We start from the raw sequence: 17708 nt of genomic DNA, 5'->3' as shown, positions 1-17708 counted from the left end.
TGTCATCTGTTGCTGGCAATTCTACACCTTTTGCCCCACATAAAGGCAGGGGTAGTCGGAATCTACTGGGAGCCCAAGCCCCAAACATGTATGTTGCCTCATGAACTGGCAGCTATAACATTATCTTTTTCTAAGACTTCTCAGCACAGGTTTTGCATATCCAGTTTTCTGACTCTCCATATTTCAAGGATCACCTTTTCACATAGTGTTGTTGGGGCGTGCCAGTGCTCTGGTTCTTGTCTGCTGCTTTAGCAGAGGAGTGCATGCAGTTCTTAGAGGGGTGTCAGCCAGTTTCCTTGTACCACATACGAAGTGGTATGGTAGGTAAGACAAATTTAAAAACCTTGAGAGAAAATTATTGTAAACTCTTTTCCAGCAGAGCTGTTTGTGTATTTGCAGATAAGCAAACCAAAAGCACTAGCAACTGAAGCTCTTTGTGTGCAGAATGGATGTGTGTACATACATTTAGTGTTATGAAAAGTTTTCCTTCAGTGTGTATCACAGGTCTGCCAACTGTATCTGGAAAAAGGATTTTTAAATTTTATTTATTTTTTTTTTTAGAAGCAAAAGCCATCATTCACTTTCTTTGCCACTTTGCTGATGTATCTGCTAGGTAGAGCAGCCTGTGTTACTTCAGTGTCTGCCAAGTGTAGGTGTAGAAATTTATTCCACGAAAACTGGAGTGAAGTCAGTGGTTCGCTTTGTACGGATAGACAAACAGACCAGCTTTTGGAATCAACCTAGTTTTCAGTCAGCTGCTTATAGAGAAAAAGACCCCATTTTTACTTCCCCTCCTCTAATTTGTGGGGTGTCCGTATTGTAAAAATGTTTTGTGGGCTGGAGTGTATGGCAACACATGACTCTGATTCTGTAAGGCCTTCTGGACCATCATGTGCCTGGTCATAACATACTGAACTTGACGGTCCAGCCATTTCCAGTCCCATGTTCCTTCATTCCTGTTTGGGAATTACTAATGTTCCTAGGGGAGAGAGTCTCTTCAGGTGTTTGCAGTAGTGGCTACAGAAGTCCTTCCCCACTGTGGGTTGTTAAAAAATACTAACATTTTCAAGAAGTTGGCAAAAGGGAGCAGATATTTAGATAACTCTGTTGGTTGTCTATCCAAGGTGTGTGCATTTGTGACTCGAGCTCTGCTCTGCAGTCCCTATGCTTCATCTGCAGTTGCCTGATGCTCTCCAGGCTGCTTTCCAGGAAAACAGTTGTCTTCTAGTTGTGTGAAAGGCGTGCTGCTGTGGTCAGTCCACTGTATCTGTTGTAGTCTAGAAGCTTAAGCACTGCATTCCCTTTGCTGCTTACTCCTCGGAAGTGATTCAGGACTCTGGATCTGGTACTTGAAGAGCCTTTCTACAGGAGCAAATCTAAATTCTTGTTGTCCCTCTGCCCCCAATCAAAGGGGAGGGACTGCGCTCGTTTGAGCTGTTTAATTGCAATACCCTTAATCCCTTGAGTAACTCCTTTAGACTTCAGACTCCAAATCATCTTGGCTGCTAAATGTTTTAGGTGCTTGATACTGCAAATTTGGGTCCTAGGTGATGTTTTGACTTTTTAAAGTAATATGGAAGATCTGTTTTCACAGCTGTGCATTGTTACTTGCTGAGGATGAGCTGCCCTGCAGTGATTTTCAGGAGTTTGTGTGTTAAAGGATTGCCCTAATGAGGTGGTAAAAACACTGCTTTTTTCAGCCTTCACATGAATTCCTTTACTTTGCTGTCTCCGCTGTCCCTCCCACCTTCATTTTAATCTAATTACTATCATGATGAGCTCATCAAAAGAACTTTTTATCCAGCGATGACTACAGAGGGAGAGTAGACATGTATCAGTGAATTGGTTTGTTTTGTTTTAAGTTTATCCTATGAGAGATGTTGACTTCTTAATTTATTTGCACCCTGGATTGATTGATTTATTGAAGATACCTTTAAATTCTAGAAGGATCCTCCTAAAAATGAGAACTAGCTTGCTTCACTGTACCAAATAGAGATTAAAGAGAAAGGACTGAACAGTATTTGAGCTATAATGCGCGTTTGTCGGGCTAATTGAGGAATCAAGTTGATGTAGTTATCACCTTTGTTAAATGCTAGTCTGGACGTTCTCCAGAGTTAAAAATATGTATGTAATGAAACCCTAAAGTAAATACACCTGTGCTCCAAATAAGAGTTTTTGCATATGATTCTCTCTTGCGTGCCCTGAGCTATAAAATAGCTGGAACAGTGTTGCCTCTGCTGGCTTCTTGTCATTTCTCATCATTTTAACTTTTCAATATTGCATTATTTGCCCTTCTGTTGTATGCTAAGTCATGGTACATGCAATGATTTTTAGAGAAGTGTCCTTACCAAAGTGAAACAGGCTGTTGATGGTGACTTTTGCAAAGTCTAATGGTTGCAATTTGTCTGCTACTTTTGAAGACTTCTTTTGTTTAAAAGCATGAACATCTAAGAAATCCGATTGGTGAAATGTTGATGGTTAATTTATAAGCCAAACTTTTTTAATGTTTTAAAAGTAATTTCAAATGAAAGCTTTATAAAACAGCACATAGGGGTTTTTCTATTCTTTATCTCAAGTATCTTTTTTTAAAATGTGGTGCTATGTATAAAGGATTGTGGCTGCCTGTGGAAGTATTGTTGTCCAGGTAAGTTAAGCTATAACAGCAAAATAAGTATTTTATTTGTTTTAGGGTTAATCTAATCTAATGGAAACTACTGGAAAGTTTTCATTGAATAGGGAGTCAGTTGGATTAAACGTGAAGAAATTTTATTGAAATGAAATGAGAGAAATATGCATAAATAGCAATTATTCCACTTTCAGATCCTAAGTTTGCTTGGTGTCCACAAAAGTTTCTCTCACAGTTTGTTTCATTCATTCCAGTATTAGTATAAAGCGGTATTTTATATTGAAGGCATTGCTGGAAATCTCTAGATGCTCTCAGCTAAAATACTGTTGAAAAAGCTGTTGGTACAAGCTTTACAGTTAGGGCTACAGTCAGATTTCCAAGCAACTGATGGAGTAGTTCCTTTGCTAAACATGAACACTTTTTTTTTATTTTTCCTTCAGATCTGTAGTCATAGTACTTGCTGTTAATTATAGTACGTATTTGCACGCAGTAGTAAATCAGTGTGTTTAATACAGTGGTTTAAAGGCTTTTCAATAGACTCATTCATGATGGATTGGCTATTCCTTCAGCTGCTTATTACCAATTTGTAGTATATGAAGCTCTAGTTCTGAATATTGTTCCTTGTTAAGTGCTTTCCACTACCAACAGTTCCATGTGGCTTTTACAGGAGGTACTACAGCCATTGAGATTTACACAGGATAGGAAATAGCTGAGGTTTTCAACCTGGTATTTTCTGTAAGAGCCTAGAGCAAACAACTGGTGTGTGTGATGCACATTTTAAGTGTAATACTTGTCCATCATAAAAACTTGTGAGTGCATTTAAAAACAAAACTAAACATGTTCTGCATTGGGTAAACAGTTCTGGTATTGGTTGATATATTTTGACATGTGTGTGGGTTTGCATTCTTTGTTTATAGTTGTAAGAGTCCTTGTCCTTTACCTGCAGTGGGCCTGATCCAAAGTCTCATGAAGCCTTTGTGCTTTGATACAGACTTAGCGTTTGCTGTCTGTTCACAAGGCACAGGTGCAGAAGAAAACAAAGACTCGGACGCTTTCTGTAAATCATTTATGTCACCTGTGCCATAATGTCAGAGCAAGCTCTTTAATATGCATTTGGGAGAGATGGTAAGGGGCAGGTAGTACTCCATGAAGTATATTATAATGCAATATTAATTTGTCATTGTCTTCCAGATTGTCCTAAAAATAAAAAATGACAGTAAAAAAGGAATTACTCTGATTTTCTATATGGAAAAATTTACAAAGTGCCATCTGTTCTTATTTGCATTTGTGCAATCGATTGCATGTGTGTGATCTAGCAGAAAAAGGTAAACTGACACTATTGTGTTTCTTTATCTAGACGCACTACTTCGGCCTTTGGTTTCTCAGCAAGAACCAGCAAGACCGCTGGGTTGAACTGGAAAAGCCTCTGAAGAAGCAGCTGGACAAATTTGCCAATGAGCCTTTGCTTTTCTTTGGGGTAATGTTCTATGTGCCCAGCGTTTCCCGACTGCAGCAGGAGGTGACAAGGTATGTGGTTTCCCTCTGATCACACTACTGTGATATAGCTGGAAGGGAATGGACAGTGGCTTCATTTCTGGCATTCAGTATTTGCTCAGGTATCATTTGTTTTATTCCTTTCCTGGTGATTGCCCCAATGGGGAAAAAGTGAGAGAAATTGCCACTTGATTATATCTCATTGCGGGGGGGGGGGGTGGGGGTGGGGGGGAGAGGCAGTATTGGTGAATGCTTGCATATGACCAACTGCAGAAGCAAAAAGGGAGTAATAGATGTAACTTTTAAAACCTGACATCAATTTTAAAAGGAATGTGGCGACCATACTCTTTTTTTTTTTTTTTTTTTTTTTTTTGTAACCTTCTACTGATTAAAAGGAAGCCATAGGCAAAGGACCTCTATATACAATTTCAGTTTGTTATTCTTAAGTCTACCTGTACTTTGTTGAAAGTGAACTTTGGCATCTTTTCTGGGTTTTGCCCATCCTACTCCTAATTTTTTTCCCCTTACACTTCACAAAAGGATTAAAATTGTTAGAGAGTATTAGTGCTTTAATTATGATCACAGTGTACCTTTGCAAACAACTTCAGTGGGAATTATTCTTTCATTTAGAGCCCTGTGCTGCAGTTGTAACAATGCAACTGTTCTGAGGGGCTATTCGTGCAAACCACATCACTGTGTGGTTTTCCCACATCTGTGCTGTACTTAAACTTAAACTTAAAAAAAACACACACAAAAAAACCAACCCACCCCAACAACAACATAAAACACCACCAAAAAAAAAAAAGAGAAAAGAAAAAAGCCCACCTCACCCAAAACGGGGTGGGCTTGTCTTTTCAACTAAAATTATTTCATTTATCTTGTCTAGAGCAAAGTTGCATCAGTACAGCTAGGGGTAAAGCCTGGAATAAGTGGGTGAGGGCTACAGGGTGGCAGAAGCCTCCCCACTGAAAAAATACTCTGTTGCTGCAAACCTGAAATTCACCATGTGGTCATTATGTCTAAAAAAGGCATATAAATAGTAGAGAAACAGTAGTTTTAGTCTAGGTGTGCAAGATGTGAAGTGTTTTTTGTGTTGCTGATTTTGTATTTTAAAGGATTTTTTTCTTAACCCAGCTGGAGAATTGACTTTTGATAGGATGTGAAGGGTTTGATTCTGAAAATGGCAGCTGTCAAGCAGTCCCTTGACTACTGTAATGCGGGATTCTTGCCAAACGGGGCTGAAAGCATCACAAAGCTTAAATTTCCTTGGGAATAGACTGAACATTGATGCTTATCGGTATTTCTGTGTTCCTGCTTTGTACGTGTTGGGAGAGAGAAGCCTCGTACCTCTCCAGAATTATTTAACATGCATTTGGAATGTCTGAAGCATTCTGTTGCTCACTTTTGTCAGCCCAATCCTGGCCTAGTTGTGTGCAAGGAAGCACTGTAGCTGCTTGGATGCTATTATCTCTTCAAGCTGCAGCCTGCAGTGCTGATTGCTCATTCATAGCTCACCTGCAGAGGTGTATTTGCTCATTCTGCCCAGGTTGGTAATAACAAAACATTCCAATGACAATTGAACTTCAGGGCACTCTCAGTTGGAGTGGCTGCTGAATTGTTTTTCTCTCTGAAGTGATTGATAGCATAAGCTGCAGAGTCTTACAAGTTTCTCTTATGTTTCTTTCAATATCTGTAGCAAATCCAGCAGTTTACTAATGGATCTCAGATACAGAATAGCCTGTTAAGAATTTTTTTTTGTTTGTTTGTGGGGTTTTTTGTGTTTGTTTCCTGAAGTGGAATTGCTTCACTGTAGGTGATGTGATGGCAGCAAACCTTCAACTGTGTGATTCTAGATAGATTCGGTAAATCTCGTGTTTGAAGCAGTGAGTGGTGGGGACATGGAGGACTCCTGAAACAAATGGCAGAGAAAGGCTTAGTCTGAAGTGTGATTAGATGGACAGATGGGGGGGTTGTTGCTTTTTATGGCTTTGCTTGCTCTTGGTAAGCTGTTTAAACATTTGTTTTGAAATTGAGACTGGCTGCTTTTAGGATTAGGCTTGATCATGATATGATTACCTGTGATGGTGAGGTAGGCACTAGACTCACCCACTCAGTGCCTAAATATTTTACTTATATTTATGTACAAATGACAAATCTGTCTTAAATGTGCATCTATCTCATGATCAGACACTTTATCTGCTTCTGGGAAGCTCCACAGACAACCAAACCCAAAATAAAGCCATCACCAAAGGCTGAAGCTGCAGAACTAGTGATAGCACTGCTAACAATCGATCTGTTACCTTTATGACCTTATTTTGGCAGAAACATCTCCAGCCCTGAGCTTGCCTGGCCATGTTTGGAGCTTGAGGTGAAACCCATCTCTCAGTCCAGGCTTTTAGTTAATTGTGGACTCCACAATTTCCAAGGTTGGTTAATATTCCGTAAGGATGATGAAAAGTCTTCTGAGAATACTTCAGCAAACACTTACATAATCGACAAGTATTTGAAAACCAAGGAACTGGTTTACTGAGGTGGTTTACTCTGCTTCTGGTATGCAGGATTATAGACTGTCTTGATAGCTATTTTTTGAAAGATTTGCCTCAAATTGAATATTTCTCCCTACTTCCAGTGACTGCAGCCCCGCCCCCCCCCGCCCCGTCTCACATACTGTCATTGTGAAGAGGGGAAAATGATCCAAGGCTTTTAGGTTTTGTTTGTTGAGAGGAGCATTACCTGTGGGGTTGTCAGTGGCTCTGAGGCAGTGTTCCTTAACCATTTTTATTTGAAAGACCATCTGGCTCTTCAGAACAGTCTGTGGACCATTTTGTATTCCTTTGTTGTTTGACAACTGGGACCAACAGGAGGAATCCTTGTACAAATAAGACAATCTATATTTAGGTGGAGCCATAATTATTTATAAAATCTTAACTTCTTTACATTTTATCATTACTGTTGTATATATTATGCTAATTATGCCTGCAGGCTCCTGGATTTTAGCTGCTTGCAGGTGTTGGTAGTGGTCAGGAGCTCTTCGTGGGTTTGCTGGTAACTTCATGTATTGCACAAACCAAATATAGATACAGAAATAAGCGTGGGTAACACTGCCCCAAGCACTATGTCCCCAGTGGTGAACAGACTCTATGGAAACCTGTCTGTATGTGACATGCTGGGAGAGGAGTGGAGTAGTAATGTAGTAAGAAGTCAGTGCTGTCCTTGGGAGGTACGATGTGGGAGTGTTAGTTGACTTGCTGAAGTGAAATGCAAGTAGCAGTGCTAACCACAGAGATGCAGGATGGTTGAGGTTGGAAGATACCTCTGGAGATTGCCTGCTTTAAGCAGGGTCACCTAGAGGATTAGAAGCTCTAGGACTGTGTCCAGTTGGGTTTTGAATGTCTCCATGGATGGAGAGACTACACACCTTCTCTGGTAAACCTGTTCAAGTGTTTAATCACCCTTGCAATAAAGAAGGGGGATTTATGTTTAGAAGGAATTTCTTGCATTTCAGTTTGTTCCCTGACGATGTCATCATTTCAAAGGTCTGGATGGGTACTGAGTGGGTGAATGGGTTACCTGGGTTGGCCGTGTAACTGGTTGTTGAGGACCTGTAGAGCAGCAGGTGCCTGTCATGTAAACACAGGCACAGCCATGAATTAATATTGGATGCCTGTAGTTAATTTGTAAGAGGTAGTTCTGATAACATGAGAAGGAAGGGCCTGTGGGATTCTTGGGAAAGAAAATGAAAAGACAAGACTGCCAGAGTAGTTTATTCAACTAACAGCTCTTTGAAGTCAACCTCTGAGGTCTTCGAGAAAAGATGAGGCAGAGAGTGCTCTGGGGGGACACATTGTTTTAGTAGGTCAGATCTGACTCTGTGGCTTGCAGTTCTTTTTTACAAAATTGATGCTTGCTTAAAGATGCAAACATGGTGTGGGATTCTTTTTCTCCTCAAAGTGAAGCATTGGGACAGGGTAAGAAGCACTAGCAGAACATCATCAGTCTTGCTGGGTTAGTGATTTTGAGTGTGAATAGTGAGGCTTGTCAGGAACAGCTGTGTTTCTTGACCTGTGCTGGAAGCTTCCTGGGGGCATCCTAGGGAAATGTCAGAAGGCAGCCACCAGTTGTAGAGTACCTATCTCTTCTTTCTGGTAGTGGCAATGAAATCAATGTTACTGCTATGCCTTGCTTTCAGTGTAATAGCATTCTGCTTTTGGCATTGGGCTTTCTCCTTGGAGAGCTATTCCCTACCCTCTACTCCTTTTATTTCCCTGTTCTTTCTACTCTGTTTCTTCTGTCTTGGGTTGAGGCTCCCATCTGTACGTATCCCCACCAGTGACTCCAGCATCTCCCTTGCCTCTAGTCCTGGCATTCTACCTGCACCCAGTCCCGCAGACATATTCCAAGCGTAAGTATGAATTAAAGCCCTGTGGTAATTTCTTAAGGTGTCATTGGGAGTTTTACCATGTTGTAATTGCTATAATTTGAAAATGTCTACAAGAATTTGAGATAAACCAAATAAATAATAAAAAAATCCCAGCCAACCAACAAACCCCTCTCCAGGCTTGATGGCAGCTACAGCAAGAGCCATTGGGGTGGGAGTTTGGAGCTGGCACATTAGCAAAAGGCATTTTTCATGGAAGGCTACTTAGACAACCTCTTTTTAGTCATCCAGCTGTTCTCAGAGTGAGCAGCCATCGCAGGTGGAGATGCTGTGCATGCTTTTGGCATATCTAAAGCACCTGGGATCTACATACTCTCTGATATAAAGCAGTCTTTGTGATGCCCTGTAGAGTAGGTATTTGCATAGATTAGAAATATAAATCTGCCTTTTATTTTCTGCTAACTCCTCAGAGGGGAGGCATCCTTTCAACCATTTATTTTTTAAAAATAAGTCTTTGTACAGTGTCTAAAGTAAACAAGCTTGCTTTCAGTGTGCTCTCGTTCCAAAAACAGAGAACCCACACACTTTTGTGGCTTTCTGAAAATGTGGGTGCGATGCTGCTGTATGCACAAGTATCAGACAATCCATGGCCTCCTCCCACCCCTGCCCAGTTCTAAGGGAAAACCAAAGTTACATTTTGCTTCCCTAGTATCTCTTTGGGCTGGTTTTCTTTCTTTTCTTTCTTGGAAGAAGCTTTCAGTGTCTCACTATGTGCAGTAATATCCACTGATGTTTGTGCTGTTGCAGATGGGAGCATAATCCTGTGAAATGAGAGCAGTTCCTAGTCTGGGTGCCACCAGTGGGGCTGGGTCCCCATGGCGCTGTGCACAGTAGTCTGGTATGCACAACTGTGTAGGAAGGGACATAATCCAGCATCTGCACTGTGCTGCATTGGGCTTTTGCCCCAAGTTCAGCTGTCAGCTCTGCATTTTCCCTGAAGAACGTGCTGTACAGCTTTCCTGTGAAAGAAAACACAGTGTTTGGAATGGGATGGCTGCACCTGCGAAGTGTGGGAATGAATGTGTTTGCAGGTGGAAAATGAGAGCCTGTGGCTGCCAAGCCTCATTTCTGGAGGGCCTGTGAAAAATCAAGCCCCAATCTTGTCCTCCTTTAGCTAAGTGAACGTATATTTCCTCTCATATTTTCCTGCCTCACCCTTTTCTTCACCATTTCTTGTAGCTGTTTTTTTCTGTTTGTCTTTTAAGGAAATACTACTTCTTCACAATTCCTTGCCTTTCCCTTTCTTTATTTTTCTTCAAGTGTTAGGTGAAGAACTTTTGAACAGACATTCTTCTAAAACATACAGAGCTGCAGGCTCTTAGGACTCTGAATTTTTAAATCACGTGAGGATAGAGTAAAAGGGAAAAAAATAGTGTTTGACTGCTTCATATTTACAGGGAAAATTGTTCTGGCAAATCTACTCCCCGCCTTCCCCCTTCCCCCCTAATAAACTGGACTTTTTTCCTTCCCCTCAAAAGAAGTCCTTCTTAAATGTCTCGCCTACTTGAGCTTATCTTTGCTTTTAGTCTGTTTTGCTTTGCTTTACTTTTTTTGAACAAGCTAAAGTTTCACATCCTCCTGTGTTGCTAGCTTTTAATACAAGTACAATCAGCTGGCGTTTTGTACCAGTCACTGCTGTCTTTACATGGTGCTTTTAATTGCTATGCTAAGTCTGGATATCACATATCCTCCTGTGCCAGCCTGGTTTTGTGGCAAGCTCGGTGATGTGGAACTCGCTTTGGCTGTTAAGGTTCTAGGGTACATGAGGCTGCTTTGCTTTTTGTGCTTGGTCACAGTCAGGCAAGTGATGGGCTGTGACAGGTTGTGTGGCCATGCTTGTCAGCACACCTCTGGTAGACCCATAGAATTATTTTTTTTTAATGCCAATGGTTCTTAAAAATTCTGCAACACTTAATATTTTTTTACTGTGAAAGTACAGAGAAATACCACGCAGGATGGGAGGAGAAGAGAGATGTGCAGTTAAGTTTGATGGGTCAGCAAATGAGTGAGAACAGAGTGGCAAGTGGGAAGGTGGAGTATTCAAAAAACAAAGGCCAGAGTTTGGTCTCTCGCACCTGGAGACTTCAGTCAGGATTTAACCATTCAGTATTACTGGTGAAACTGAGTGGAAAAGAAGTTTCATTTTCAGGCAGCGGAAGCCTTACTGCCTCATCCAAATTTGTCTCTTTCCAAGAACCTTTTTCATGTCATGTTTATGGTGTACTTCCCAGTGTGTGTTTTAAGAGCATGCCTGCTCTCTTGGAAAGACGGCACCCAGGAGCAGGCTACGCAGCTTCCAGAGAAAGGAACACAAACAGTTTCTCATTGCCCTCTTTTCTGGGAACTGTCGTAACTGCTGTGTGTGTGCTGATCGGCTCTGGTAGGCTTAGGGGGCAGCTCTGCTCACACCGCGCAGGAAAGGCCATGACGCACAGCCCTCTCTTGGCACTAGAAAGAGCGATGTGGCTTGCCCAATGGGAAAGATGATGCACCTCTTCACTAAGAAGCAAGACTCTTCTCTTCAACACAAATATGATATTCATGATCAGAACGACAGTCCCAGGTTTTTAACTATTTTAACTATTTTTAACAATTAAAAAGTCTCTATCCATTCTCTTTGTTGTTTCTTATATTGGGCTAGATCCTGGTGAGCATAAACCAGTCTAGCTCCTGTCTTCTAACAGGATATTTCCAACTTTATAATTATATATATTTTCTATATATAATATTTCTGTTATATAGACAGCTATAGGTCAATGGACTGTAATTTTAAATGATTCACTTGACTTTAGACAGTCACTGTTCTTATACGTGGAAGCTGTATGAAGTGAACAGAAAAGGACAGGATGTTCTGTCAGAATGGCAGACCTTAGAAATGGAAAATAATTTGATCCCATGAATCCTTTCAAACCTTTTGTTCTCAGCTACATGATTTGGAGAGTCAAATTACTGGGTAATTTTTATAGGGGAATGGTGGGGAACAACTGTGAAGTGGCGTGGGTTGCCAGCTGACCTATATGTGGTAATACTAATTCTTTCTTTTTTAACTGAAGGACTAACACACAGTGCTGTAGGTAGGTGCTGTGTTGTGAAACGCAGTAAAAGAAGAGTTAGGATGGGTACCAGTGTACATGTCTTGTTCATGAGTATATTCATGAGACATTGCGGTGAGGTCTTCCAGAGGAAGCAGCAGGAACTCTGGAGCTGAAATCTTATAAAGTGATGGGAGGCAAAGAAACTTCTGCTGGGGTAGAATCCATTTTTTGTTTAGATTGCAGTTACCAGCCTGCCTGACCCTACAGGTCCCAGTCCTGATCATGGTCCCTGTGCTTATTGTCTTATGGCTGGAACTGCACCGTTTCTCCCAAGGCTGGGAGAAAGGCAAGCTCTGGGATTCATTGCTAGGTGCAGGTACTTGTGAATGCCCAGGGAGTCCTGAATTTCCAGGGATCCCAGCTCTCTTCTGTTGGACAGGACTGTGGATGGGTCTTCAAGTAACTTGGAAATGTTGATTTTTGTTTTTTTTTCTTCCAGCTGCAGGAATTTGGGACCAAGGAGCAATGCACTCAGGCACCGTAGCTATTGTTGAGGGGCTCACGTAGCCCAGGCAGGGGAGCAGCTCTGGAACTGCTTGCAAGCTAGATGAGTCTTAAGAGCTCTGGGTGGCCACCCAGGCTTAGACAGTTTGGTCTATTTGCATTTTGGTGCTCCTTTGATGGTTTTATTGTTTTGTTTTAATTATTAAAATTTTTAATATTAGTGGTTACTGCAGCATAAAAAACACACGTTAGGCTTGGAGCTTGCCTTGTTGTAAACAAACTGATACTTAATTAGCTTTAATGTTTTTAGAGGACAGCAACAACAATGTGCAGTATTTGCTTGGGTCTTCTTGTGTTCATATTATCACAGTGTATGTGTTGTTTTGCTTTTCAGTAATATTCTTGAGTTGGTTCTTTTTCTATGTGTATATTAGTGGATGTTTAAACTTTGACTTAAAAATAAGAACTCCTTCAAGGCAGACCTAAGATTCAACATTAATTCCCTGTTTATAAAATATTTGCTGAGGAGGGCAAACCCTTCTCCCAGCTGACTTTCTTCAGTGAATGGGGAGCTTGTTCTCTGTGTGTTGGTTATTGAAAACTGAGCTCTTTGTACCAGATATTTTAAGAAACTGTTGACGCTTAGATCTAATCTATTACATTATACTGTGCTTTTAGACCAGAAAGTGAATGTGTTTTCATGTGTGTGGTTGGGCAGTACATATGTAGCAATTCTAAAAAAGTGTTGCACAACTATAAATACAGTGTTGGATACTTCAGCCTGCATTCTTGCTTTAGTGTGTTTTGGAGGCAGTGGCTGTGATGGCTAGAAATGTTGTAAGAGGAATGTCTTGGTGTTAGGCAGTATCACATATACATCTGATCATGAGGAAATAATACTTATTTTCTGTTCTGGGGCTTGGTCATGTGCTCTTACATCTTGCTGTCCTGATGGGAGCTATTTGTACGCTCAATTTTGGTAGAACAGATACTTCTGAAATATTCTAGGCTTTTTATTGGACTCTTTTAAATGGCAGCAAAGGTTACATTTTGAGTTTCTACTCTTCTCATACGATAAAGATACATCATTTACACACAGTGCTGGAGCTTTGTCTCTGGTCTTAGGTAGACCAGCTTGAATCCTTCTATGCCAGTCACGCTGGTGGAGGCACTTGTCAGGCACTTGGGAAAAGGCGCTTTGTATCTTCCTTTCCTGTATACCTGGACGCGTATACTATTGGAGACACTTACTGAATTTGTACATTGGTTGGGTGACCTGGGCTTGCACTGAATGCTGAGCAGCTCTAGCTGACTCCTACTAGGGGATGAAGAGGGTGGCTAGCTTTTACCTTTGTTGGGAACCAGAAGTGATTCAGATTTTTTTGGAAAGCACCTGGGTAGAATGATATAGCATTTTTATTGTCCATGCTTGTGATTTTTGTTGAGTATGTTAGGATTTTCTTTAAACTTTGCAGCTCTTGAAATGGTGTAATGATAGGAATTTCAGTCTGGGGTTTTTCTAGATGTTCTAAAGAAAACTCAGACTAGATTGGTAACTTGGCAAGAAAATAAAGGCATGAGAGGTATGACTCAAAGTGTTCTGTAGCTTTCAAAAACCAAAAGGAAAAAAAGAGAACTTAGTTCAACCAAATAAAGAAGTATTATTCTTAATAGTAACATGACTTTGAAAGGGATTGATTCATGGCCTGTGAAACTTCAGAAATGACAGTACATTAATTGTGCATCCATTTCAGAAGTGCAAAGGGAGCCAGATGGAAAGAAATTGTAGGTATGTGCAAGAGGACAGAGGAGGAATCATAGGATATCTCAAGTTGGAAAGGACCCATGAGGATCGTTAAGTCCAACTCCCTGCTCTGCGCAGGATTACTTAAAATTAAATCATATGACTGAAAGTGTCATCCAGATGCTCCTTGAACTCTGACAGGCTTGGTGCTGTGGCTACTTCCTTGGGGAGCCTGTTCCAGTGACTGACCACCCTTTCAGTGAAGAACCTTTTCCTAATGTCCAGTCTGACCTATAGAATCATGGAATGGTTTGGGCTGGAAAGGACCTTTAGAGGTCATCCAGTCCAACCACCCTACATTTGAGTAGGGACATCTTCAACTAGATCAGGTTGCTCAGAGCCCCATTCAACCTGAACTTGAATGTTTCCAGGGATGGGGCATCTACCACCTCTCTGGGCAACCTGCTCCAGCGCTTCACCACCATCGTTGTAAAAAATTTCTTCCTTGTGTCTAGTCTAAATCTACCCTCTTTTAGTCTAAAACCATTACCTCTTGTCCTATCACAAGAAGCCCTGCTAAAAAGTGTGTCCCTATCTTTCTTACAAGCCACATTTTAGTGCTTCCCCTGACACAGCTTTATTCCATTTCCTCGTGTCCTATTCCTAGTTGCCAAGGGAAGTGACTGTGATTAGGATGTGACTGCAAACCACCATGTTAAAAATGTGTCTTGAATTGCATGGGGCAGTCAGGATTGAGCCTTAATTCCAGAAAGAATAGCTGAAGGTCCATGAGACTGAAGCTGGTTCTTCAGATATTTTATGATCCCTAAAGAGAAGGAAATAAATGAAGCATTTTGAAACTGGCTTTGGAGGTCTAATCGACTTCTGACGCAGGAGGGAGTCTTCTGCCTTCCTGCAAGGAAATGAAAACCTTTTGAGTGGCCCATATAATTTTATTCTGTGATATCACGTATATCTGACAGTTGAAATGGTGCAAAGGATAGAAATTTGGCCTTCTGTTTTTATCTGTGAAGTGCTTGCTTTGTGTATGAAGCTATGTGTTTGGATGAGTCACACCTGCCGCTTTTTGTTTCTCGGCCTGTGAGGAAGCTGTCCTTACCACTGCCGGCGATAAACACTTGTGTTATGTGGATCACTGGGATAACCTGGAGCATGTCCTCTTCCATTTCAGTCCTGTCCTTGGCCCGTGGCTTTCCCCAGTTAGATTTCCCAGTGCCACGTGCACATATGGTTGCATATTCTCGGCTGTATTGTTAACAGTACCCATTTCGTATGTGTGTGTTTATGGAAAAACAGGTGAAAGTCTGCTTGTATGATCTGAACGTGTCCCCTGTTCCTGTTTTGTGTTTGTAGTTGGTTACCTTAAATAGTGCTGAAAAGTGATTTTTAATCTTGCTGTAATTGGCAGTAGAACAACTTCATGAAAACTGCAAGTTACTTTTTGAAATGAAATGGAAAGTTGCATCCTGCTTGCTTTGAACTGCAGGCTGTCTTAACGTGAGAGGGTGAGTGTACAGATAGTAAGCTTCTGTTTACACAGCCAGAGGATTGGTCAGAAGTTGCATTTAACAACTAGATCTACTCACAGTTGAAGAAGGCCGAGCTAGATCTACTCACACTTGAAGACTCTACAAGAAACCTTCAGCTAGGTATTCACTCTCAAGGACTGTCAAGCTTAAGATGGGATATAGAGATAAAAAATGACAAAAAATGGGCTTTGTTTAGAAATGAAACTTTAATAAAACAGAAATAATATTTTGTAGAATTAAAATTTAAGTCTAATGTTTCCTGATGGATGGGAGCATACTGCTATGACCATGATGGACAGGGGATTCACTGGTCCTCTGTTGCCTTGTCTCTGGAGCAAAGAATGAGCTTTGGTCTGGAGGTTTCTGTAAACTTAGTGAAGAAGCTTCTGCTGTGGTGGCTGTTGGAATGACTCTCAATAGGATCAGTTTTGATGGATTTTGTTCCCTGAAGATTGTTGGTATATTGTCATTTTCTTAAACCAGACACAACTAAAAGCAAATAGAGGGATTTTTTTTTTCCTTTCCTGTAAGGCAGAATTACTCCTTTCATTTAGACTTCACGATGTCTTCATTGCATGAAGAGAAAAGATAATTTGAACTAAATTAACTCTCACTAAGTGTGGGGGTGAAGTAGCTCTTTGTTTCTTGGTGCACATATACCGGGAGGGAACTCCTTTAAAGCTAAGATACGTTTTTAAAAATCTCTTTTTTCTTTCTTTCATTTACTGCTGGCATTAGGAAGACCACTGAGAAGAGATTACCATAGCTGATGAGGTTTTCCTGTACCTTAAAAAGTGAAACAGCAGCAGAGGCAGAAGGAATGTAGTTCCTTGGCTCTGCTGTGCAGCAGTTACATTTAAAAAATTTCTAACCACAATACTGTTTTCAACTGGGAATGCTACTATGTGCTGGAAAACTGGCAGCATTTCAGGGCATCTGTTACATTGTCTTTTCAATGTTTCCAGTGCATCAAAGGGCTTGATTTTGAGCTGCTAGGTGGTGTTAGTCATGTCTCCCATTGGGATTGGTCACAAGTAAGAATAGGTAGGGTCCGGAAGCACTTGGTAAGTGTGATAGTGGATGCAGTTCAGTTTTGTGGGTGTGTTGTTACATTATATCAGTATAAATGTTGTATATACAGGCATCCCTCTGAATTGGTAGGTTGCGCAGAGGTCTTGGTTTGTAGCAGTATAGAAGAGATGAAAGAAGTAATTTGCTAGCCTAAAAATAGCCCATATTTTAATACGCTATGAAAGTAAAAAAGCCTGTGGAGTTCTAGGATCAAACAAGTGACATGATGGTACTAGGACTGTTTCTTTTTGCTCTGTAATTAAGGCGAACACAGAGAAAAAGAAAAGAAACTCTTGTTGCTCATAAACTAGAAAGAACATTTGTATAAAATGAGACAGTTTCAAAAGAAAGGCCAAATGATGCTTGGTTACCTATAGAAGAGGAACAGCTTATCATCCACTTCACTTGCAATCGCCCTACCAAGGCCCTGCCCACCTTCTCAGAGCTTGGTTCTGACCTCTTACATTACAGTCTTACTAAGCAAAGCTTTTTTGGGAGAAAGCATTGTGCATGTTTATGAATCTATTTGTCAGATTTTTAGGCAGAAGAAAGGAGCAAGTTATATCAGCAAGTATCTATTTCTAATTTCTCACTTGTGGGTAACAGTGAGGAGTTTGAGACTTATTTTGAAAATGACTGCGTACATAATGTCTGTTCTCTTCCTCTTCTATGAGACTTTAGTATAATAGCTATAAACATATTTACTGTCATGAAGCAATTTTGCTTTCCATAGGAAAAAATTATGTTCTCTTCAATTTTTTTGATATAAAGGAGAAAGGATAAGAAAAATGGAAAACACTTGTCATCCGTAGCTGCTTGAGTCATGGAAGTGCCCATCAGCCTTTATGCATGTCCTCAAATGAAGATGAGAAGGATCATTCTTCTAATCTATGAGCTGTGCCGCTCACTGCCATTGTCATGTGGACTATTGCAAAGTGCTTGACTGCCTTTTTTCCCTTAAGGTGCAGTAGCAGTGTATATCATTGCAGAATGAGGTTGCCCGTTGATTAAGGAGCACTGTGTACAACGTGAATATTATGGTGTACCTCATAGATTGGTATGCTGCTTCAGACTTGTCTCCCGGTGCAGTTTAAGGCACTGTTTTGGCAGATGAATATGTTACCTAGGCCGGGGTTAGTATTCTCCTGTTTATCTGCCCATGTGATGCGGTAGCGGTGACTAGCAGCTTCTCCTTATGGAAGTGCAGGCTGCTATGGGATATACTGCATGATGCAGACTGATCCTA

The 17708-nt window shown here is 40.9% G+C and overlaps 1 protein-coding gene across 1 annotated transcript in view; it reads left to right on the top strand.

Annotated features, from left to right (window-relative positions):
• Positions 1-17708, top strand: part of PTPN14 (protein tyrosine phosphatase non-receptor type 14) — a 121428-nt gene that overhangs the window by 45600 nt on the left and 58120 nt on the right. The window contains exon 3 of the mRNA XM_040611712.1: positions 3984-4153. Coding sequence (XP_040467646.1) covers positions 3984-4153 — 170 coding nt within the window. The remainder of the gene's footprint in view (positions 1-3983; positions 4154-17708) is intronic.

Source organism: Falco naumanni, chromosome 12 (assembly GCF_017639655.2).
Source record: "Falco naumanni isolate bFalNau1 chromosome 12, bFalNau1.pat, whole genome shotgun sequence".
In the NCBI taxonomy this organism is placed as follows: Eukaryota; Metazoa; Chordata; class Aves; order Falconiformes; family Falconidae; genus Falco; species Falco naumanni.
The sequence above is the reverse complement of the archived record's forward strand: the minus strand, read 5'-3'. Positions and strand labels throughout refer to the sequence as shown.